The 23662-nt window shown below is 57.0% G+C and overlaps 2 protein-coding genes across 2 annotated transcripts in view; both read right to left on the bottom strand.

The window, feature by feature from the left end:
* Nucleotides 1–12454, bottom strand: part of FLT4 (fms related receptor tyrosine kinase 4) — a 54452-nt gene extending 41998 nt beyond the window's left edge. The window contains exon 1 of the mRNA XM_054287850.1: nucleotides 12397–12454. Within this exon, the coding sequence (XP_054143825.1) occupies nucleotides 12397–12454 (58 nt within the window). The remainder of the gene's footprint in view (nucleotides 1–12396) is intronic.
* Nucleotides 12455–17092: 4638 nt separating this feature from the next.
* On the bottom strand, nucleotides 17093–22625 carry LOC128944655 (zinc-binding protein A33-like). The gene is made up of 6 exons (XM_054288010.1): nucleotides 22137–22625; nucleotides 21275–21370; nucleotides 19425–19658; nucleotides 19030–19049; nucleotides 18203–18318; nucleotides 17093–18106 (listed from the first exon to the last, which is right to left on the bottom strand). The coding sequence occupies exons 1-6, from the start codon at nucleotides 22407–22409 to the stop codon at nucleotides 17562–17564; spliced, it is 1284 nt and encodes a 427-aa protein (XP_054143985.1). The 5' UTR covers nucleotides 22410–22625; the 3' UTR covers nucleotides 17093–17561.
* Between the last annotated feature and the right edge of the window lie 1037 nt (nucleotides 22626–23662).

The raw sequence follows: 23662 nt of genomic DNA, 5'->3' as shown, positions 1-23662 counted from the left end.
TCCAGGCAAAGCCAAGACCAGTTTCAGCCCCTGGGAAAAGGCTTCTACCCACAGCACCTGGACTTTGCTGCATGAGCGCAAAGGGAAAAGCCTGAGAAAGAGAGACCTTTAGATTCAACATCATCAACTACAGCTCCATCATGAGTCATTTCCAGAGGCTCAGGTGAACTCCTGCTGAAGCAAACTGCAGGTGTGCTGTTGGGGGAAGATGGAGTTCAAGCGATGCGAGGCCTCAGCATCCAACTCTCGCTGGGAGATGGGGAGGCAGAGGCAGCTGACCGGGAAGTCAGACAGAGCCCGAGGGTCGGCACTGAGCACGGAGAGAAAAGGGCAGTAGCATTTGGAAAGAAAAAAACAAGTCACAGGTTCGCTTTTTCCTTGATGTGTGTGGGCCTAATTGCTGGCCTTTGAAGTTTAACTCTTCCCAAGACTGTTGGATTATGGACAAACTAAGCAGGACACTGAAAAAACCCTGTGTGCCACCCAGGGCAGGTTTCCCCCATGTGAGCAAAGCCTTGGATGGCCTGCCTGCCTTGTGCCCAGCCTGCCTCATGCCCAGCCTGCTGTGCCAGACTGACTGTGCTGGGCTCTTTCAGGGGTCTGCAAACCCTGCAGCTGTGCTAGGAGACAATGTACCAAGTGGAAAAGACCTGCTCCTCTATCTTCATGTCCCTGGAGTCTGCATCCAGGTGTTTGCTGCTTAGCTGTGAACTGAAATCAACTCAGAGCCCTCAAACCAAACAGCTGCCCTGGAGCTGGCAGTGCCTGTCCTCTGCAGCACAACCCACCCTCAAGCTGATCTGCAGCTGTGAGGTGCAAGTGAAGCTGATTGATAAACAGGGTAAGTGGGGGAAAAAATAATTTTGCAATTAGATTATTATCTTGGCCTTGGAAAACCTGCATTCAACTCCCCATCTGCTCTAGGCTCCCTGGAAGGCTGTCATACAGCTTCCATGTACCTCCATCCCTGCCTGAGCCACCGAGGGAAGGGCAGCAGAAACTGGACTGCTCTGGCTTGGAAAAATGTTTACTGGTGCAAGAAATGAGGAATCCTTATTCTTTCTAATTAAAGGTACACAAGGAACAAAGAAAATTAATTTAGCCCAGAGTCAATGCAACATGAAAAATCTACGTTAGATGAGGATGGGTGTAGAAAGTAGGAAGCACAAGCAAAATGCAGGAGGAATTTAAACTTCCTGGTTATCAAAGAGGGGGCTTCAAGCACAGAGTATAATCTAAAAATAATAATAATAAAGCAAAAGGAAGAGTGATCAGGAGCATAGAGAGAGTTGCTGCCTGGGGAGCACGAGCCCTCCTCCCTGCGCAGCCTCTCCGTGCACACCTGCACACGCACACATGAGCATCGGCACGACCCTGGGTGGGGTGGGCACGAGGAGGGCCAGGAAGATCACAGCACACACTCTTCAAAGCAGAATTAGTCATCAGAGGTAGCGGCAGAGGAAGGAAGGCTCAGGTACGAGGTCAGACACAAGCAGTGAGCGCTGACGGAGGAGTTCTGAGCGCTCGCTGCAGATCTGAGAGCCCTCGGTGCGAGCAGGACGGGAGGTGGGATCCCTGGGGTAAAAGCACCTACAGCACGCTGGAGATAAGAAATTTCAACCCTCTGCTGCACAGCTCAGCTTGGCTTTCTGCCATTCCTGAAAGCAGTCAGAGCTGCCCAAACCCAGAGTTTTTCCTGATGTGGCTAATGAAATCTTACTCTGTTCTCTGCAGAATCCCCAGGAGGGATGGGCTCTAAAGAGCACAGCAAAGCTCTCAACACACACAGGACTTTGCTGGGCTACACCTCAGCCCTGGGTCAGTGATCCCATCTGCTCCTTGCTGGGCAAAGAGACTTGAAGATGCAGAGACTCGGGGCAGTGGAAGAAAGCCTGGCCCTGTGGGGCTGTCCAGGGCGTTGATGGCAAGTCACAGATGCACACGCTCTCAGTTTCTCTTGGCACAGAGCTGTGACCACAAGCCAGGACCCGCTGCAGCAGGAGATGATAATCATCATCTCTGAGAGCCAAAGTGCATTGGGGCATTCGCGTCACTTGAGATTAGCTGGCTGTTTAACATCTGCACAGATTTCTCTCTCCACCTCCACATAACACCCCTTGTGCAGCTATGAAACTAACTTAATTCCCTTCCAAGAAAGGCTGAGCTGGAAATGTCACACTTTGTATATCACAGCACAATTCCTACAATGAAAGGCCCAGCCTAAATGGCACTAGAGGACTCTGACGCTCTTTGAAGGCCAATGAGCTAAACCTCCTTCTTCTGCTTTTTAAAAATAGCTCACACCCAGGGTGACCAAGTTGCATAAACATGCAGTTACTCTCTGTTAGTGGCAGAGGCTGACTGTTGTTTTCCTGCTCCAAGGTGCTTCCCTTGCCACGCAGCGCAGTGGGAAGAGCACGCAAGCGGACGCGCTGGGGAGGAAGCGTTTACACATGCTAATGACTTCCAGCCAAGGAGCACCAGCACCAACAGGGAAATGGTGCTAAGGAAACAACACGCCACTTCCTCGGCTCTCCCTCTTTGGTCACCGTGAGGCACTTGATGCTCAGAGCCGTGGGGTGAGGCTGGTGATGGCCTCTCCAGCCCCCCTGGGAATTCAAAGTGTGGATGAAGGAAAGACACATTGGCTTGGTCCACAAATGCAGGAGAAGCTGTTTGGGAGTAGGGTTGTTTTTGGCACCATACTGGAACAAAGGGGCCAGGACAGACACTGGCCCTTCCCCACTCCCAGAAATGTGTGTCTGGAGGCCAGAGTCCTTCCAAGTGCCACTCAGGTTTATTTCATCATACACATCTCTCTTTATGCCAGAACAGGTTTCCTAAGTTCATGTGGGGTCCTGTTTATTTTTCTTTTTTTTTTTTTTAATCACTATTGTATTAAGAAGTGTTTTTCTTTTGGCAAAGGTTACGGTGGGGCCAACACTGTGCGAAGTCTCCTGCCTTCTATCACCACTAAAACCTCTGAGCCAGAGCTCAGCCCAGCCACGTCTCTTATCTTCAATGAAGGCAGGCTTGGATTTCCCCCTCCATATAAAAAATAGATCCCAGCTCTCCCCCTCTCCCCCAGTGCATTCTTTCAAATGCCACCCACTCCTTGTTATTGCTGGGAGGCTGGAGAGCCAGGGATTAACAGCCTCAGACTACATCAAGCTTTATTTGTCTAAGCAGCCAAGGGTGAGGAACAGCCATAAATATTGTGAAATGCTGGATGTTGTGGAGGGGCATGATTGGGCAGCACAGGCACCTTGGCAGCAGGGATTTCATCTTGGGCTGGACGCAATCCTGGTGTGACTGGTGTCATTGGAAAGGTTCCTGGATCCCTGCAATACAGGGGCTTTGAGGAACATCAGACTCCATCCCCATGTTTAGACTGTGAACACCATGCTACACCCAGTGCAGCACTAACAGTGGTGCCCCTGTCAGTCCTTGTAGCACAGGAGTGAGCAGACATGGTCAGGAGAATGCAGCTTCAACACTGTCACGCAAGGGGACACATCCTGGGTCTGAACAGGGCACTGCAGGATGTGCTGCAGCTGCCCTTCCCTTGCACTCTGGGATGCCATGGCACAGAGAGGAGATGAAAGACCAGGATATGCCCTGATCCCATCCCAGCATCAGCAGTACTGCCAGAGCCAGCACTTACAGCCCAGCATCTGCCAAGTCTGACAGTTTGGCAACAGCCAACAAACCCCGTGAGGAGGCACCAGGCCCAGATGCACACTCCTAACTAAACTGCTTCACAAGGCATGGCCAGGTAACTCCTTTTGGAAGCAAGGCAGTTTCTTCCCCTGTGCTTCATCCCAGCACAAGGACCATGCACTGCTTGCCCAGGGGTGAGTGATCTCCTTGGTGTGGATGTGTGCCCCTCCTGTGGGAGCATCCCACTGTGCAGCTGGCTGCCACACTCTCAGACATGCTGTTAAACCTCTGCCCTTTGCTTCCCGAGGGAGGGCCAGGCTGCAGTGTGGGGAGGGGATTGATGGCCACTCAGACCCAGTTATGCCCCTCTGGGGACTCTGCTGGGGCTGGGACGAGGCAGGGTGTGAGTGATGGATTTCTGTGGGCGCTGGATGCCGTCACCTCTGCTGGGTGCCATTTCACTTGCTGCCATCACTCTGAGCTGGCAGTTTCCAAATCTGAGTATAATCCACTGTTTGTGCCCAGCTTTCCTGCCTCAGTAAATGTCAAGATTTACTGTCATTCATGGAAACTACTGGCTTGACCCGCACTTATGTCAGTATTTATTTTTTTAGGTCACTATATCTAACATCCATCTCAGTGGACATCAGTACTTCAGAAATGGGGAAAACAAGTTACAGATGGGGAGTTAAACCTGGAGCCAAACCTCACTGTCAGCACACACATGTGTCTGTGCAGACACATACATGGTGCCCCCAAACAATTTGAGAAATTTGTGGAGGAATTTCCTGGTTCTGCTACATGGCCCTGTGGTTTTTTGTGGAATAAATAAAACCAGTAAACCTTTTACAGATTTCCCTGCTACATGGAGAGCTCAAGTGCCTCTGTAACTCAGAAGGATGATGACTCCAAAACCCTCCATGGGACTTGTGAGTCTTGTGAAGGTGCAGACAGCCCTTCATAAAGCTGTGGAGCCACTGCCCAGCTCGGGGCGCCTCATTGTGCCCTGCAAGGTTTGCCAAAACCCAACTTGCCCTGCCAGCAGCTGGCATGGAGAACCTGCTGCAGGATGGGGAAGGACCCAGAGAGGAAGGGGACAGTGACCAGGGGAAGCTGCCAGGGGCACTGCTCGCTGCCTACCACCAGCTGCTCAGCAAAGGCACCGTGAGCTTGCAAATTCTTTATAAACTTCCCACGTGACACAATAACTCAGGGGCCAGATTCTAAAGCTCTTCCTTCTCTCTTTACTCAGACCAAGCTCCACTGAAGTCACTGAGATATTGGCCTAAATACAACTGAAGGAGTTCAGGATTTGGCCCAGTAATAAAAACTTCCTTCCTTTGTCTACTGCTCCCTCCACACGATCCCACTGCCTCCCAGTCTCCTCCTGGCCTTGTCTCTAGAGGCTGGGGCTGTCAGTTGTTTTGCTGTTGCTCTTTCATTTTACCCTCAGCCAGACCATGCCAGTCCCCTCATGCAGCTGAGGTGGAGGGAGCTGGGCTGGCCAGTGAGGAAGAGGGAGAAATTGTGGGGTTAAATACAACCTGGCTGAGGCACAGAGCCAGTCTTGGGACCATGGATGCAGGCAGACATTGTGCAGGGTAGGAGCTGGCTGTGCCATCACCTCCCCAATTCTTTCAATGCCACCTTGAGGACAGGCTGGAGCATCTCCAAAAAAGTCTTTCTTCCCCCTGCTGAGCATAGAGCAAATGCCTTGGGCTCTGCACCAAACTTTTATATGAGGGAATGGGTGAGATGACTCCTGCCCAGGAAAGTGCAGCAGGAAGTTAACTCATCTCACTGCAATGACACATGCTAGAAAGTGACACCATAAGAAACACATATAACTTTAAACAAATAACTTGCAAAATGAGTTTTGCTGCTTTTTCTGCCTCGAAACAGCCAGGAGGATGCAAATCCTTGTCATTCCCCAAGGGTATTCCATCTTCGGCATCACCCTCTGAAATGTGCACTGGGGTTTGGAGCAGGAGCTCCTGCTTCCTTGCCATGTCCACCAGCCTTGCACACACGTGTGACACTGGCAGAGCAGCGCAGGAGCACACAGGGTCAGATACAGCAATTCCCTTTGCACCAGTCTCCCTGCCTGTGCTGCTGGTGACAGAAAACAACCACAAAAGGGATTTGAGCTCAGCTGAAGTGAGAAGCATTTGGTGCTGAGGTACCACCATGGCTTGATGATCCAAACCTCAGTCTTGAACTCATGGATGCTCATGTGGGTGACCTGGTCAGACAGCAGATGGCTCAGGGAGAACTGACACAACCCCTGTGAGTTCCTGCTGAGGTTTTGCATCTTGCAGTGAGATTTTTAGCATTCCTCAGCTAAGAGTGAAACAGAGGCTCACTTTGGAGTGTGCAGCTCTAACCACTGTAGGGAACACAGAACTCTGAGCAGCAGAGGAATGGTGGTGTCAAGGTGCCAGGCTGTGGCACAGCCTTTGGACAGGTCTGTGGGAGCTCTGTGCCATCCAGCCTTGGCTGAACCAGCTCACCATGTCCTGCATCCCAAGGCAAAACACAGCAATGCCAACCTGGGCATTCCACAGACTGAGAGCACAATGCCCTGGCCAGTGGCAAGGGCTGCTGTGCTTAGGGTGTGCTTTTGAGTAAATAGTCTTGCTGTACATTCTGCCCTTTTAAAGTACATTAATTGCCATGGAAACAATGCTGCTACTGGTATGGCAGCAGCCTGGTGGCCCCCACAGATGCAAGGCAAAAATCAATGGATTCATTGACATACAAGATGTGTTTCAGGACTTTTGTGGTTTTGAGGCTGGTCACCATGGGCACATATGAGAGAATGGCTCAGACACTGAGAAGATGCCATCTTCCATGGAGAAAAAGCTGGGGACAAAATATGGAGGAGCATCTCCTTTGCTGTGTTCATCTGCTTCTGCTGCACACTCCTTATGGGCTCTGCGCCCAGTACTGATGTGGGTGCTCAGCTTGTGGCACTGGTCATCATTCCCAGCTCCTGCTGGAGCATCCCAGCCCTGGCTGCCCTTCACATCCTCATTGCCAGTGAGTACAAAGTACCTGACCTCAGACCTTGGCAGGGTGGCTTTCCTCCATGCCTCCCCTCTGCCCATCCATGGCCCTTTCCACCAGCTCAGATGCCTCACCAAAAAGAGATAAAATAGCCAATATTACAGATGTATAGACACACACCATCACTTCTTGGTCTTGAGAGTCTTTTTGGTAGCCCTGGGAAGGTTTGTACACAGAGCAGCATAAAGGGAAAGGCTGTGAGTGCCCTTCCCACCCTGCCTGGCCGTCCCCAAGAACCCGGAGCAAAGGGCAGCCCTGGCTGTCCCCTCCCAGCCAGGGCAGCGCTGCCCTGTTCCCTGCCGTGCCGCCCATCATAAAGGGGTCCCTGAACTGTTATCAGGCAGTGACAGTTTCCGCCATCAGATTCCTCCTGTCCGTCAGGAAAGCTAAATAAGGAACATCGTTCAGGCGGCTGCAGGAAGAGGGGAAATGCAGGGACATCCGGCCCAGCTGCCAATTTTTCCTTTCCCATGAACCACCACTGACCTCCACCAAGGGAGAACCTGGACACCCAGCCTGGCATTGGCACAGCTCCTCTTTGCTTAACCCTTCCCTGGGGATACCCTGGCCCCCAGAGCCTGCTGAGCAGGTGGTCTCACCAGGCAGGGCGGTGTGGCCATGGTGGGACGGAGCCTGGGCGCTGTGTCACTGTTGCTGGCACTGCAGACCATGGCGGGCACACTCGGTGCACTGGCTGGCATTTTCCCAGCCAGGAGAAGGCTTAACCCCTCCACACCTGCACATGGGTGGGCAGCTACACCTCACACAGAGACAACGGGTCCCAGAAACATCGGTGAGCTGCTCCATCACTTCCCTCTTTGCCTGCACCTACACCAGGAGAAGAGTCAAGCTTATTCTTTCACCAATTCCTCTGAAACAGAACTGGAGTTTTCCAGGCTCCACCAGGAGTTGTAACCAGTGCACAGGTAAAATTTTATCTCATTTTTCTCTCTGCTCGCTCCAGGGCTGTGCCCATCACTAACAGGGACCAGGACAGTCTGCAATCCACTTGCCCCTTTCTCCTGGTCTTTCCTGTCAACAGCTCTGGAGTCTTTGCTGTCTTTCACTGCATAGAACCCAGGCAGGGGAGCAGCATCTGCCTTGTTATTATGTGCTCAGATACAGGAGACCATAGCACTTAAGTTTGCCTTCCCCCATCACTGTGTCCTCCCTGTTTGCCCAGAAAGAGCCTTTCCTGACCCCCTAAACCGATCCTCCCTCATTAGCACATGACGTCCGTCCCACGGCACCTCCAGGTTTGGCCGCAGAGGCCGTGCAAGGAATCCTCGCCCTGGAAGGAGGGGGCAGAAACACAGCAAGAAAAACAATTCACTCGTGGGAGAACTTGTAAGGTGAAATACAAGTCACTGGCTGAGACCTGTTTCTGCTACCTCAGCAGGGAAACGACTCCAGGAGAGACTCCAAGACTCCCCACTTAATATCCTCAGCTTATAAAACTTAGTGGGAGTTTCAGCACCGGCTGCTGCAGGGCCGGGTTTTTCACCCTCCTTCTGCTGAACTTGCACCTAGAGATGGAGCGATTTGCTGGACAAAAGGAGCGGCCACGCTGGGCTCAGGGCTTGTGCCTCCTCGCCGACTTGACCACAGGCCACCTCCGCTTCCACTATTCTGCCTTAACAATGAGGCACCGCAGATGGGCAATAACGCTGCGCCGAAAACATCAGAACTGTTCTGACCAAAGAGAAAAAGCCCCCCTGGGACCTGGCTAACCCCCTCTTTTAACAACGTGAAATGAGAAACAAAGGTCTGGGACAGCCAGAGGCAATAAAACCCCTGGAATTCATTTAACCAGTCACTAGATGCCAGTGCAGCTGCAGCAGTATTTCTTTTCCTAATGAAGGACAAAAGCTCTGGCCCAGGGCAAGGCTCGGCTCTGGTCTCCCTGGAAAACCGTGGCATGCACCAGGAGGTCATGATCCCCCCACAGCACACAGCAGGAGTGGGACATGTACCTGGCTGCTGCCCCTCGCCCAGCTGGAGATTTGCGGGAGCTGCAGGAGAAGCTGGGGCAGATCAAGGCAAAACACGGCACTGGGCACCTCTGGCTCACAGTCCAAGGTGGGAAAGGGGGGCTTTCAGCTTGAACCATGGATTTTCTCCTTGCAAACCCACTGCAAAGCCATATTTTTCCCTGCACAACTGCCTGCAGACCCAGGCAAACATCTCACAGCCACAAGGCCCTGTGAAGGTGAGCTCCACTGCTGCTCAGCAGCACACAACAATCCACCAGCCTCCCAACACAGGAATCCACCAGGAGCTGCCTTCTCCAGGCAAGCTGTGATTTTGCAGCCCTCAGGCACTATGCCCCAGCCTGTCAATTCCAGCGGAAGAACCCTGCAGCTTTAGTCGTTCCTCACATGGAAACCACCAGCCCTGCTGGCTCCTCACCTTCCCTGGGCAGTGCAGCCTGTGCGCTCCGGCCATCACAGGGCTTTCTGCTTCTCCCTGCATCTGCAGGACCTCCCCATCACCCCCAGCTTGTTGCAGCTTTCCCCCCCGACCTGGTTTAAATGTACAGCCCCCCCCCCAAACTGGGAGTGAGGAGTCCCCTGCCTTGCACCCATCCTTTTGGGCTGTTTCAGTCCAGCACGTTGAATGGCAAAGTCACCTCTGATGTGCCAGCTGGAGTGGCTGAGAGAAAGGTGGGTGAGATAGGTGCTATCCCCAGGGCTCAGCTTGCTCCCCAAGGCTGCTGAGAGCTGGACAGACCTGGGGACCCACCAAGAGCCCCCTCCTGCTCTGCAAGGCAACCTCCTGAGCATGGTGGGTGTCCCCTATGGTTTTAGAGAAACTGCTCCCTGGCCACAGTCCCCTCCCTCCTGCTGCCGTTCCCGTGGGATCCCGCTCTCCCCTTCTTTCTCCAGGAACTGCCTCGGGATGCTGGGAACAGCCTGTTCCCTCCTGGCTGGCTGGGAGCACCTGCCCTTCCCACGCCTGCCCCGGAAAGCACCGCAGCAACGCAGGGCCAAGAGAAACCCTGGGGACAGCGATCCTGCAGGGAGCAGCCCATGGGACACAGGCAGCGGAGTGGAACGGGATACACTGGAGGAAACCCCGGCCACCCTGCCTGCGCTGGCTGGGGACACTGTGCTGCTGGAGGAGTGTCCCTCTGACCAGACGTCAGTGTGAGCTCAGTGACGCCCTGGTGGGTGTTTGTGCAGGCACTGAGCCGCGGCCTCACGTGCCCAAGCCAAATCCCAGGGCGGTAGCTGCAGCTCACTCATGCGAAATCATCCTTAAGCAGACAGCAGGGCACAGGAGCCGTGGCTGTCCCCTCCCTGGCAGCCCCCAGGGACCGCAGGCTGCATCCCTGCACACACCCACTGCCCTCGGAGGCCCTGGCTCATCGCCGTGGCTGAGCCTGCTGGGGCTGCTGTGCAGTCAGGGCTGTTGAATGAGAGGGTGTTGCTGAAATGGCCCACGTTTATTACTTGCAATAAAGCAACTGCTTCAAATCCCAGCTGCACAGGCAACTGTTGCTGCTGGCACGGCCAGCGGGGGCTGTCCGAGCCCCGGCCGGACTCGGTGTGACCCGGGAGGGGAGCAGGCAGCAGCAGCCAAGGCAATGGGCTCCGGTCCTACACAAGCACGGGCCCCTCCCTCACACCACGGCCAGACACCCTTGGAAGTGTCCCCAGCGGGGTTGTTTGGCTGTGTGGGGCTCAGCACTGCTCTGTGTCCAGAAGATGGTGGCTCATGGAGCACATGGTCTCCTCACCATTCACAAAGGGTTACCTGAGAGGCCAAGATGATCTAGAATGCTGGGGCTGACCCTCTGTCCCCATCTCACTGCCTGCACAGGGCAGCTCCCCAGCTCCACTCCATCCTGGGAGCACCATGGAGCTGGAATGTGTAAGAGCTTTGTGCTCTTACACACAGCAGTCTCTAATGCTGGCCCATTTAAACAGGCACCAGAACAGTGGTGCCAGAGCAGACCTTTCATGATCCTGAGATGATTATTTCATCCTTCACAGGTGGAGCAGTCTCACACACACATCCCTGCTTCCAAGGGGAGCAAATATTTGCAGCCCATTGGGATTATGGTTAATGAGAAATTTGTGGGTCCTTTACACACTGACAAATTCCATCACTGATAGGATGGAAGGAGGGGAAGAAAATCCCCATGGTACCATCCCCCAGTTGAGCTCCACATCGCCCTTCATCGCTGCACTAATCAGGCAGCACCGAGAGCTTCAAAGCTCTGCTCAGCCCTGCGCTGACGAGGCCGCACAGCTGCGCTGGCCAGAGCCTCCCAGGCACTGCTCCTGCACCTCCAGGAGATGAAAGAACCCAAGAGCAGCTACACTGTGCTTTACAAATTGCTAACAAGAGAGCTTTGAACAGTTGCTCCTGCTGCAATGCCACCAGCAGCAGGTTCCTTTCTGCCCAGCCTCTGTGAGCATCCCCTGAGCTCCGGCCACCCGTTGTGTCCTTTGGCCCCAGGACACCAGAGCCATCAGCAGCGTTTTGGGCAGAGCAGGTTGACAGTGGCACTGCTGGTGATGCTATTCATGCCACACCTGCCGCTCTCCTGTGAGCTCACTTCAACGAGAGCAGCAAATGCCACTGGTGATAGCGAGTCACTGAGCTGATGCTACAGAAAATTCTACTTATGCTCCCAAAATTCATCCCCACGTTGCAACCTTCCACCATTATTAACTTTCTTTCAGTCTTGCTCTGATCTGGGCTATAAATGCTTTAATTGTGCAAGCAAGAGCTCCTCTGGGGGTATCTGGTGGGGTGTCCTGTCCCCACTGCCCTGGCAGTGCCCACCCAGCTCTGCCCCATCTCACGGGCTCTGCTTGCTAGAAGGGCATTGCAGCCTCATGTCTGCCGCGGTTCTGCACTCCCTCCCCAACAGCCTTTTGCCACAGAAGTGCAATGGGAAGGGAAAGCATTTCACTGGGGTCTGCCTCGGTGACTTCCGAGGCGGACCAGAGCAGGGACAGGCAGGCTGGACAGCCTCGCACGGACCCCCGCCTCCTCCTCGCGCCTTCCTCCCCGGCACACACAAATTAATGGTTCGGTGGGTGAAACAATAAATAAACAGAGCCGGGACTGGCCTCCAGCCTGCCCTCCAGCCGGGCGCGTCCCCGCTCAGCGGCATCCCTCCCGCGAGGGTCCCGTGGGGCTTCTCCCCGCTCGCAGCGCGACATCCGCGGCAGGAGCACGGCGTGGGCTCCCCGCGGCCGCGCACCCCAGGGACCGCGGCAGGGTCCCCCCGCCCCGTCCCGTCGCTGCGGGTACGCTGTCACCGCCGTCGGGGACACCCAGGCGGGCACCGCGGTGCGTCCCGGGCTGGGGATGGCGCGGGCAGGGCCGGTGGGAGACCGGGCACCCCGGGGCGGACTGAGCCGCTCCCCGTCGGGGATTGGGGTCGCCGGGACCGGGAGCGCCGGTCCCCGCCGGGGATGGGGGAGCCCGGGACGGGCAGCGCCAGGGCACGGCACATCCCGGTCCTGGGCGAGGGAAGCCGCGGCGGGCACAGCGGGTCCCTGCGGGGTCTGGGGAACACGCGGGCGGAGGCGCCGAGTCCCGGTCCCGTCCCGTTCCGTCCCGTCCCGCCGGAGCAGCCCCGTGCCCGGCGCGGCCGCAGGTGCGGAGCGGGCATCAGAGCGGGCAGGGCAGCCCGCAGCCCCGGCAGCTCACCTGCCTCCGAGACAATGCCGAGCCAGAGCCAGAGGGGCAGCGTGCAAACTCTCCTCATCTCCGGGGCTGCCGGCAGGTCCGTGCGATGCGGAGCGGTGCGAGCGCCCCGCGCCCGAGCTCTGCTCCCGCCGCGCCCCAGCTGCGGCGATGCGCGGCGGCGGCGGGCGGGGAGCACCGGGGCCGCTTCCTTTTCCTCCGCCCGCCCGGGCCGCCCGCCGCCCTCCGCCGAGCCTCGGGGCGCCGGGCGGGCGGGGCGGGACGGGGAGGGGCGGGCGGGGAGGCAGAGGGGGCTGGGGGGAGCGCACCTGCGGCTCCGGGCACCGACGGGCAATCCGCGCTCCCCGCACCAGAGGGGGTGCGCGCATCCCTTCGCACCTGGGTGTCTCCACCTGTGTGTGTGAGTCTGCACCCCCTGCATCAAGGGGAAAAGTGTGTTCCCCACCCGTGTGCGTGGCTCTGCATCATCCCTGACCAATGGGCACATAGACACCCCCACACCTGCGTGTATTTTCACACCTGTGTGCACTCCGTGTGTCCCCCTGCACTTGTGTGAGAATGCCCACACACCGCCTGTTTCTTGTCTGTGCCTGGGGGCACATCCCGGCCTCTCGGAGCAGAGGGAATGCACACGAACACGCTCTCAACAACAGCACACACGCGCCTCATGCGATGGAACGCATCTCGCACCTGCCTGCACGCACCCCTTCATGCCTGTGCACCCCCTCAGCTCCACACCTCACACCTGTACGCACACACCCCGGCACACAATCCCGCACACACCCCTTGAACCCCCTCCTCCCGCACTCCCCGGGGCACACAGAGACACACACGGACTTGGGTGTGCTCACACTCGCACCCTTGTTCAGCGGGGGTGCAGCAGAGTCCCCCACTCACGCCGTCCATGCGTGTGCAGTGCCAGCAGCGTGGAGCAGCCACGCTGTCCCTCGGCACCGCTCGGTGCGGCCCCCGCTCAGTGCTCTGGGGGTACACACCGAACCCCGCACGGTGCTCTGGGGGTGCACACTAAACCCTGCACCCGCATGGTGCTCTGGGGGTACACACTGAACCCCGCACGGTTCTCCGGGGTACACACCGAACCCCGCATGGTTCCCTGGGGGTACCCACCGAACCCCGCACGGTTCTCTGGGGTACCCACCGAACCCCCCCCGCCCGTGGCGCTGGCAGACGAGCGGCGCTGCCCCCACAGCGCTGCCACCGCCAGCGACAGCGGCGCTGGCTCGGAGCGAACCGGCTGCGAACGCGGCACAGACGGAGGCGATGGCAGAGCTCTGGGAGCGCAGGGGCACAGCCGGCTCAGCCCTGGCCTGCTGCCCGTGCACCCAACGAGCGCTGGACGGATACATTAACACAGCCCTGCGCTGCGCCCCGAGGATTGTTCATTAGGCTCACTTGTAGGCAGTGAAGAAAGAACCTGAATGAAAGCCATGTGCTCATGGCTTCAAAAAGGCAGGAAAAATTCTGGTGTACTCAACTGCTCACGTTGCCAAACCTGCAGAAGAAATCACCCTGTCCCTCTCCTGGAACCCTCAGAGGGACTCTAAGTCACAGAATTTATTTTACCCGACTCTCCCCATCCTGATTAGTGAGCTTTAAACCCAGAGTGCCAGCTCCATCATTCTTCAGCACACTCATCTTGGATCACATCTCTCCTGGATCTCAGCAGAGCAGAAAGTGGCCATGTCCCTTCATCCCAGGTGGGTGTACAAGCCCTACAAGTTTGGGGAGAACTTCCAACATTTGCCATGACAAGGGAGAGCTGGAATGTCACAGAAGGGTGTCACTGTCCAGCACCAAGGAGTGAAGAGCTGAAGTTGTGTGATCAGACCCCTCCCCAGTGTCAGGCGCTGTGATCAGAGGTGCAGCCACGCAGTGCCCCACGCTGGGGACAGCACCGGGGTCAGTGCCCCTGAGAGGGGAGCGGTGAGGAGCTGGGGGTGGACAGTGAATGAATCACATGGCACCACTGAGCTGCTGGCCGAAGTGCACAGCCAGAGAGTGCCTGGAGACGCTGAGTGCGGGAGGAGCAGAGGGTCTGACCCGCGGTTGAGGGGAAAGACATCTCCTGACACCCCAAAATCAAGGGATTTTGGCACCCTGCATCCTCCGCAGCCCGAAGGCGGCACGGCGCGGGCCAGCCCGTCCATGCTGCCATCTAACGGCAGTGAAGGCAGGAGGACAGCGGGCACGGCGAGCCCCGCCACGGCGGGGAATTTTCCATCACAAACGCAGGGCGACTGTGGGACCGATGGGACCTTTCCATTGTTGTGGCCCTGGGAAACAAAAGGATCTTAATTTAAAATCTTGTCCCCATTCCAGCACGTAGGGGGACCCGAGGAAGCAAAGGCTTCCCCAAAGCACTGGATAAAGACACACACAGATCACAGAAGGCTGCCAAGGCAGGAGCTGCTGGACACTGCCCAGCCCTAGCATAACTATGGGAAAGGGACACTGGGGTGGCTCTGGGAACACCCAGGGACAAAGCAATGAGGTAACCCACAAGAAAAACACAGCCTGAACCTGGGAGAAGATGGGTGTGAGCCAGTCCTGGCAGGTGCAGAGTCTGGATGCTGGGGTGAGAGGTGCTTTAACCCCATCATGACCACTCTCCCATCCCTATCCCCTCCTGCCTGAACCCAGGCCAAGCTCAGGTAGTCACTGCATTCATGCCTATGGTTCCTACTCCACAGTGCTCTGATTTGTCAGAGAAATGTGTTTTTCAGGCAGCATCTAGACTGCATTTCCTCGCTGGGCTAACACTGGCAGCCCAGAGCAGCATTTTCCCTGCATGTAGGAGCTGCTCTGCCTCCCCAGCCCTGCCGCACCAGCAGGGCCAGGCGAGGACATTACACCCCAAAATGTGGCTCTGCCTGGGAGCAGCCACATCACGGCCACCACACACAGCCCAGCAGGAGAAGAAGGGATGTGCTCCCTCAGGAGCATTTGGGACAAGTGGGTTTGGCTGCTCTCCAGCTCGGCCTTGGGCACGGGGATGGTGTGGGAGGCGTCAGCAGTGGCAGTGGCACATGATGGCAGTGCCATCACACTGGCCCATGCAGCACAGGGCAGTGGCACCCATTGGCAGTGGCACACACTGGCCCATGCAGCACAGGGCAGTGGCACAGGCTGGCAGTGCCATAACGCTGGCCCATGCAGCACAGAGCATACAGCAGCACTGGGCAGTGGGAGCTGGCACACAGCAAAGCCTGGCTGTGCTCACCCTGGCAGTGCCTGTCACAGCTCAGGGACACTGCCTGCTGCTGCCCAGCCAGACCTGGCTGCAGCTTGGGGCAGGCTGGGGAGCTGATGGGTTTCAGCTTTCCGTGCTGTGAAGGGACCAGCCTCGCCTTTCCAGAGGCTCCCTTGCAGGGGGTAACACAGCCCTGCTTGCAGCATCATTTCCAAGCCAACAGCTCTTTCTTCTCCACTCTCATTGCAGCTGAGGCTGTGGGGCAGTGAGAGGAGGAGATGAGAGCTGGGAGGAGGCTGAGTCCAGCCTATGGGCTCAGCACTCACTGGCTAAAGGCCAGCCAGGGGCCAGGAGGGAGCACAAACCCCCAGCATCCCCTCCACACCCGACCCATGAGCAAGGCTGCAGAGCAGAGGTTTCCCAAGCACTGGGAGCAGCCCTGGGCTGTGCTCAGCCCTCCTGCACAGGACACATCTGCCTGAGTCCTGCACAGGACATCCTCACCTCTGCCTTCCTCTCCTGCCCTGGCACAGGCCGCAGGCACCCCCAGCCCTGGCACACTGCAGCAGGGCTGTGCAGGAGAGGAAACAGCCCTTGTGACACCACAGGGCCCCTGTGCCATCCCTGCTGGGCAGGCAGATGGCCAGTGAAGGGAGTGTCCCTGTGGCCAGCTGTGGGAGCTGGAAAGCCTCACACCTTGGCCCTTCCCATGCCACAGAAAACTGAGCCTCTGCCAGAGGTGTCTGGCTCCAGCCAGCACTGGGACTGCACAGTATTGGGGAGCTCTGGCCTCTGCTTTGAGCCTGGAATGGATTTGGGTGAGAAAAACATGACATTTCCACCCATCCCAGGCACTGCCATCCTCCCTCCCACCCACCATTCCACCAGCCAGGCTTGGATCCATCCCAGCACCTCTGCTGACTCGTGAGGCAGAGACACTGCCAGCACCTCCTGGCCACAACCACAGCAGCCAAACCCCTGGACCTGCCCCCCCAGGGACCCTGCCCTCCCTCCTGCAGGAGCAGCACTGCCAGCAGGGCCACAGGGGGCTGACAGGAAAAAAGAGCCACATTCCTGCTGAATTTGGGAAGAATTGGGACTTGGCATTTTCCACATGTAAAAATCCTTAAGACCCAGCCAGGCCAGAAATGGCCAAATCTTAAAACGCTGTAGCCCAAGATCAGGGCTAGGCTCAGAGCCTTTCTCCCCTGTTCTCAAACAGCAAATGGTGAAAAGCCACTGTGAGATGTGCAGGGAGCACTCCAAGGAGATGTATGGGAGCAGCGGCTGCTTGAGCCTCCTGTGCTGCAGGCACAGGAGAGCCAGGGCTGGAGCAGGGCTCTGGGTGCCCCAGGCTGTGCCACCCCCCAGGGCAGCAGAAACCCCCAGCAGACAAGCCCTGAGCAGCCCCAGCAGGCACCAGAGGCTTTCTAATGAGCTTTAATAGCAAGCGAGGTGTAGGAGCCGCGCTGCAGTCCCCAGGCTGTGCACCGAGCTCCCTCTGCTGCCGGCCCGCAGCCCTGCCCCGGGAAGCCCTTCCAGCAGAGCATGGATGGATGGTCGGGATGCGGGGTTGAGAGGCACCCAATGGTGCCCGGGACCGCTGCCCTCCTCCAGGGGCTGATGGGTGGGAGCACAGAGAGACAGAAGGTGCCAGCAACTCACAGCCCCCTGCCCTGCAGCCCCATGGCTGCTGTTACTGAACTGTGCTGGGCTCAGGAAGGGGAGGTTGTTCTGCTAGGGGTGCCAGGAACCCCTGTGAATGCCTTGTGGCAACCACAGCCACGGCACAGGGAAAGGAAGGCAGACAGGACCTGGGAAAAGACTCATCCCCTCCTTCCTCCCAAACCAAACCAAAATAGCTCCTCCAACACCCTCAGGCTTGTGTGTGCAGAGCTGGCCCTCAGCACAGCCCTGGGCAGGAGCCAGGTTGGTGTCCCCAGCCCACCCTCGTCCCTCACAGCGCCAGGTGACAGAGGCGCATGGGCTCCCCGTTGTCCCTCCCGTCACTGAAGCAGGTGCTGAAGAAGGGGCAGTATCTCTCTGCAGAGACCTGGTGGAAGGTGAAGAGGTGGGACATGTCCCCAGCATCAAAGAAGGCCACGGTGCCCTCCTGGCAGTCCAGGAAGACGCCCACTTTGCGCGGGGGCCGGCGGGGAGCCAGGCGCACCCAGGGGCTGGCGCTGGCCCAGTACTCGGTCCTGTTCCGCAGGCGCAGCGTCCAGTAGCCGTTCTCTGGGCACAGCCTGACCTTGGCTGCCCTGTCCACGGCCTCAGCAGCCACCCCCAGGTCCCACTTGGTTTTGCTGCCCACCCAGACCTCCCAGTAGTGCTGGCCACGGTCGAAGGCCTGCGAGCCCAGCACGTTGACGCACTGGCGGAAGCGCCGAGGGCTGGCGGGGACAGGCTGGGCTCGGTCCCTCTCTGTCACTGCTGTCAGATCCCTGGACAGGACCAGGTTGGGGTGGGCTGACTCAGGGTCAAAGGTGAGCGGGGCAGGAGCTGCAGAGACATCAAGTGTGACATGTTACCAGCTGTACACTCCCTGTGCAGAGCATCCCTGTCCCACTACAGCCATCCCTCCCAGGACGTGCTCACCAGGGCAGATGGAACGCAGCATCTGCCTCCAGAAGATGTACTGCAAGGGGCCACTGTGGCTGTCCCTGTAGTGCTGCAGGTCCAGGGCAGGCTGGGTCTCAACACTCACCGAGGGCCTGGGGCAGAGAGAGGCAGGCAGGGTCATCCCTCTGCTGAGGCACTGCCAGTGCAGGCAGGGAAAGCACGGGCAGGGCTGCAGGACAGTGCTGCAGGTGACAGATTCGGTAAAGACAGGACACAAATGTCTCTGCTTGCTCTGCCCCCAGTGCAGTGAGTGGCTCAGGGCAGAGGTGTCCAAGACAGAGGCAGCAGCACTGCTTGTGGAGCAGTGATTCCTGGCAAACTCACATCCAGCACACCCAACAGGACTCCTGGCCAGGCCTGTGGAGTCAGGCTGCATCCCAGGGAGGGAGGGGACAGGGACACACCCCCCTATGGCAGTTCTGGCCCTCAACTACTCCCACTTCAGACAAACCTGCACCTCAGGGTCACTTTGGCAACCTCATGAGTAGTAAGAAGCTGAGGAAGGGCAGGGGGAAGATGAAGCACCCAAAGTCTGTTCCCTTTTGCAGCACACATGGCTCTTGCACCCATTCCACTCTCTCATCTACCCACACTTCTAGCCATGCCAACACATAGGAGGCTCCCCAGGAAGAGCATCCAGTGTGTGCTGGGGACCAACCTCCACCTTGCACAGCACCAGCAACTTCCTGAACACTTTGTGGTTTTTAAAACTTGAGATAAAGTGCCTCTCCCATGTGGTCCCAGCCAGGGACTAAGATAAGCTCCTGAAAAGGGAATCAGCTTCTTTCATGCCACACACGTACCTGATATCCAGGCTCTCCACCTGCAGGGAAAGCAGAGAGAATTAGCAGTCACTCTAATTCATGCAGCTGCACAAATAAGTTCCTTGTCCTGCCTCCTGCTGCCACACAGCACAGAGAGAGGAAACCAAGCTACCAGAAACTGCAGCCTGGAGAAAACTGTTTGGGCACTTGGATGGAGAATGAGGAAGGCTCCTAAGACCCACCACATCTGATGTCACTGTATCCCTTGTGGCTAAAATCTCCAGTATCCAGGGGATGGGGTAGATAATCCAGAGGGATGGCAGTGAGAATAACTGTGTGGTACAGCCTAGCGCTGTCATTTAAGACACCCCCATCCCAATTTGAGCTCCTGAAATATCTCTCAGCCCCCTGCCAGAGTCAGCAAAGCACCTCACCTCCAGCAGTGACACATCTTCCATCTTGCTCAGGGTCTGCCTGACGTGCTCGATGTCCCTCTGCAGCACTGCCATCCCCTCCTCCAGCTGGCCAACCTGCCTGTGCAGCTGGGCCAGGGACTGCTCCTCCTGCTCACCCAGCCCTGCCAGCACAGCTCTCTCCTCTTCCTCCAGGATCTGATGAAGGCGAGCAAACTCAGCCCGAATCTTGAAGTTCAGCTCCCCAGACACTTTCTGAGCAGAGGGAAGAGACAGAATGTGAGGCCAACAGATAGAATACACAAAGAGGGGCACAGGATGGCTGTGCCTGTTCCTCTGCTTACAGAGCCCTGGAAATTTGAGGTTTAGACATAGCAATGAGTTTTTGGATGGAGAACAGGACACAAGGACAACCTGCAAGGCTGCAGAGCCAAAGGAAAATAAACCAACAAACACAAAAAAACAGCTCCACCAAAGGTGTGGTCACTGTAACTACAAATCCCCACATGTAGCCACAGCCTTCTCCCACATCACCAGGAATTTGCCTGTGGGCAAGACTGGTGCTCTTTAAATTTTGTGGAGCTGCAGACTCAGCTGTTCGGGTCAGTTTGCATTTATTTCACATCATTCCAGGCCCTGAGCAGAGCTGCCTGATGGGCAAGCTGCACAACCTAATCTCTGTCATTAAGGCTGATAAAATCCCATTCAGCTCTATCCAGAGGTCACTTTTTCCAGTTGTTTACTCACCAGCCAACCTTGTTGTGTTCTCACTGCCTTCCTGCCTGTTTACAAGAGACAGCCAACGACTTTTTGTTTTCCTTAGATTTTTAAGCTTTTAATCTCCAAGTGCAACCTTAGCCCTCATTACTTTCTCGAGGAGTGCTTCCTGAAGTGCACATCCCTTTCTCCTCACAGGAAACCCATCTCCTTAAGGGATCTGAAGCTTCACCAGCCTCCTCTTGCTCTAGCAGGTGTTTGTGCTGACACACCAGAGGCACAGAGAAGGTGCAGGGCCTCCCTGTTCATATCAGTGATTTGCTCCTTTACTCTTGAGACACCTCTTGGCTCTTGCACAGCAACAGGAAAACACATGCTTATGTGCTAATACTTCTTCATTAATCTCAAAGGTCTATTCCACATCTGGCAAGAAGACAGAGGTTTGAAATGGAGCAGGCTGAGGGACCAGAGGCTCCAGTCAGAAGACAGGGGTTTTTTCCCCTCTCAGTTTTAACTCATCTTTGAACTACTTCCATTTTCCTTTAACTCCCCTTCCTTGGTTTTAACACTATTATGCCACCCAAGAAAGCAGCACAGTCAGCCTGTGGCTGCTCTCACTTCATGGATCTGTACCAACAGGGAGCCTGGTCCCTCTCAAAGTGCCCATGGAGAGCACTGAGGCTCCTCATTCACCTCAGAGCTTTGCAGAGAATCCCAACACTGCCCTTGTGACAAGGCCACCCTCTTGCAGTGCCACCCCTGCCAGTGACCCAGTTCCTTCAGCTTTGCTGCCATCCCTTCTGACATGAGAGGATTTTAGATCTGCCAGGAGTTAATGCTGTCCCAAAGAGGCAGCACAGTAGGGCCAGAGCAGGCTGCCCACAGCTCTCACCACTCACCATGTCTCAGCTCTGCTGCACCAATGTACTTTGCAAACATTGCATTTAATGAGTGCTAATGCTCCTCCCAAAACCTCTGCTGCATATCCAGCAGTGATGAGCTTGGGCCTTCATGCAAAGGAGCTTGTGCAGATCCCCACTGTTACTCATCTAGATTTTTACAGGAAGCTGAGCTAGACCTCAGCTGAAGACACACACATCCTCTGTGAACTCTGCCCAGAAGCTGCCTGAGGAGCAGCTCCCACAGGGTGTTACCGTCAGGCTGCAGATGTCCTCCTGCACCACACGCTTCCTCTGCAGCAACTTCTCCAGCTCCTTCTGACGGGCCTGCAAAGCATCTTCCAGGTGCTTCTGCAGGAACAAGGAGAAGAAGGTAAGGAGGCCATTTCAGCACTCTCCTCTGATTCAGGAGAGTCCCAATTCCTACGGTCAGCATCAGGAGGAGAATACAACAGGATCTCATATAAGGGCTGTAAGGAGAAGCAAGCACCTGATGCACAGCCTTGAAAATTAAGCATCTGTGCATGTGATGAATCCAATTTATTTTTAAGACTGGGAGCTCCAGCCTGGGATATCTGTTTGCACAAGCTTTAAATGCTGTGTGCTGTGAAGGGACTGTCCCCTCAAGCACAGCACCTGGCACAAGCAGCCCTCAGCCCCCTCTCACTTAGGGAACACATCCTTAAATGAGAAATCACAAAGCTGTGGTCGGAATCAGACATAGCAGTGAGGGAAACAAATGCAAAAGAAAAGAAAGAAAAAAAATAAAGAAAAATAAAGAAAAATAAAGAAAAATAAAGAAAAATAAAGAAAAATAAGACAGACAGCTGTGAGGAAAGAGGGAAAGAGACATAAACATCGGTGCACTTTGGCCAGATGAGGCTTCACACTGGGGGAAGTGCCTGTGACAGGAGGGGTGGTGGCTGCACAGGGCTCATCTGGCACCTGTCCCCTTGTCCCCAGCCTGGCAGGAGCCACTCACCTGCACTTCCTGGCAGGACACACTGATCTGCATCTCCTGGCAGGAGGCACTCACCTGCATCTCCTGGCAGGAGGCACTCACCTGCACCTTCAGGCAGGAGGCACTCACTTGCACTTCCTGGCAGGAGACACTCACCTGCATCCTGTGCCGGTGCTCCCGGGAGCCGCAGCGCCGCACCTTGTCCACCAGGCCGGCCAGCAGGTAGTGGGTGCGGAAGGCGCGGCCGGGGCAGCTGCGGCGGCACTGCGGGCACGAGGGGCCGCGGGCGCAGCTGTCCCAGTAGCGCACGATGCAGCCCCGGCAGTAGTGGTGCATGCAGTCCAGCATGACGGGCTCGCTGAACAGCTCGCAGCAGATGGCACAGGTCAGCTCCTCCCGCAGGCTGCGCTCCTGGCTGCTGCCGGCCATGCCTGCGGGCACACGGTGCCACCCTGAGCTCCCTCACAGGTCCCCAGCCCTCTGGAGGCCGAAGCTCTGCCGCTCTGGGGCAGGGCTTGGTTACCAGACCTTGGTTACCAGACAGGGCCTGTCCAGCTGTACCGCGGGTGTGTGCGGGGCTGGAAAGCCCCGAGTTACAGAGCAGCCCCGGCCGAAGGTCACTCCCTATGGAGTAACAACTTTCAATTTCCCGTCGCTTCACCAAAACTGTGAAACTCAGTGCGTCTGACAGGGCCCAGCCTTGTGTCCCCACCGGGCCCGAGGGCTGCCAGCACCCACCCGCACCGCGAGGGGCTCCCGGTGCGGCACCGCCGCTGCCGTGTGCGGGTCCCCGCCGGCTCCAGCCCCGCGGTGCGCACCGCCCGCTCCCCTGAGCGCAGCCCCGGCCGCCCGCCGCCCCAGGACCCCCACCGTGCTGAAACGGCTTGGCTTAGTTTAGCTTAGTTTAGTTTAGTTAAGTTTAGTTCGGTCTGGTCTAACCTAGTCTAGTCCAGTCCAGTCCAGTTCAGTCCAGTCCAGCTCTGTCCAGTCCCGTCCCGTCACTGTCCCGTCACTCTCCCACCTCCGGCCCCCCGAACTCGGGTCCTCCGCCACGCCACGCCCCTCCAGCGGACTGACGCCCGCTCTGACCAATCACGATGCAGACACGCCGCGCGCCCGCCAGCTCATTGGGCGGGATCCCGCGGAGGGGGCGGGGCAGGGCCCCGGCGTGTGACGCGGTCACGTGCGAGAGCGCCCCGGGCCACCTGCGGGACCTTCACGCACCGGCCGCGGGAAGGCGCGTGCGAGGCCGGAGAGCGCCGGACCGGACCGGAGTGGACTGGACCGGACCGGACCGGACCGGACTGTCCCTGCACTGTCCCTTCGCTGCCCCTGTACTGCCCCTTTACTGCCCCTGCGCCTCCCCTGCACTGGCCTCACGCTGCTCTGCACCGCCCTGCGCTGCACAGCTCCCATCCCACCGCTGCATTCAATAAAGAGCGCAGAAATGAGCTCCAGCCAAAGCCTCCCTCCCTCTTCCCTGCTCACGGTGTCTTCAGAACACAGCTCTGGCCAACGCTCTGGGGTCACGGCTTTGGGTTAGCTCGGAAATCACGAGGGCTGCAGGCTTGGTAGCGAAATAAAGAATGAAAGAAGGAAGGGTTTTCATCCCTGTGTGGTCACCTGATGTTGGCCCTGTGATGTTGTGGGAAGTGGCAGACGCTGGTGGACATGTGAAAAAT

The sequence above is a fragment of the Melozone crissalis genome, unplaced genomic scaffold, assembly GCF_028551555.1.
Source record: "Melozone crissalis strain CALT ecotype California unplaced genomic scaffold, PUWL_Pcris_2 ptg000061l_1, whole genome shotgun sequence".
Lineage (NCBI taxonomy): Eukaryota > Metazoa > Chordata > Aves > Passeriformes > Passerellidae > Melozone > Melozone crissalis.
Note: the sequence above shows the minus strand (reverse complement) of the source record. Positions and strands in the feature narration are given on the sequence as shown.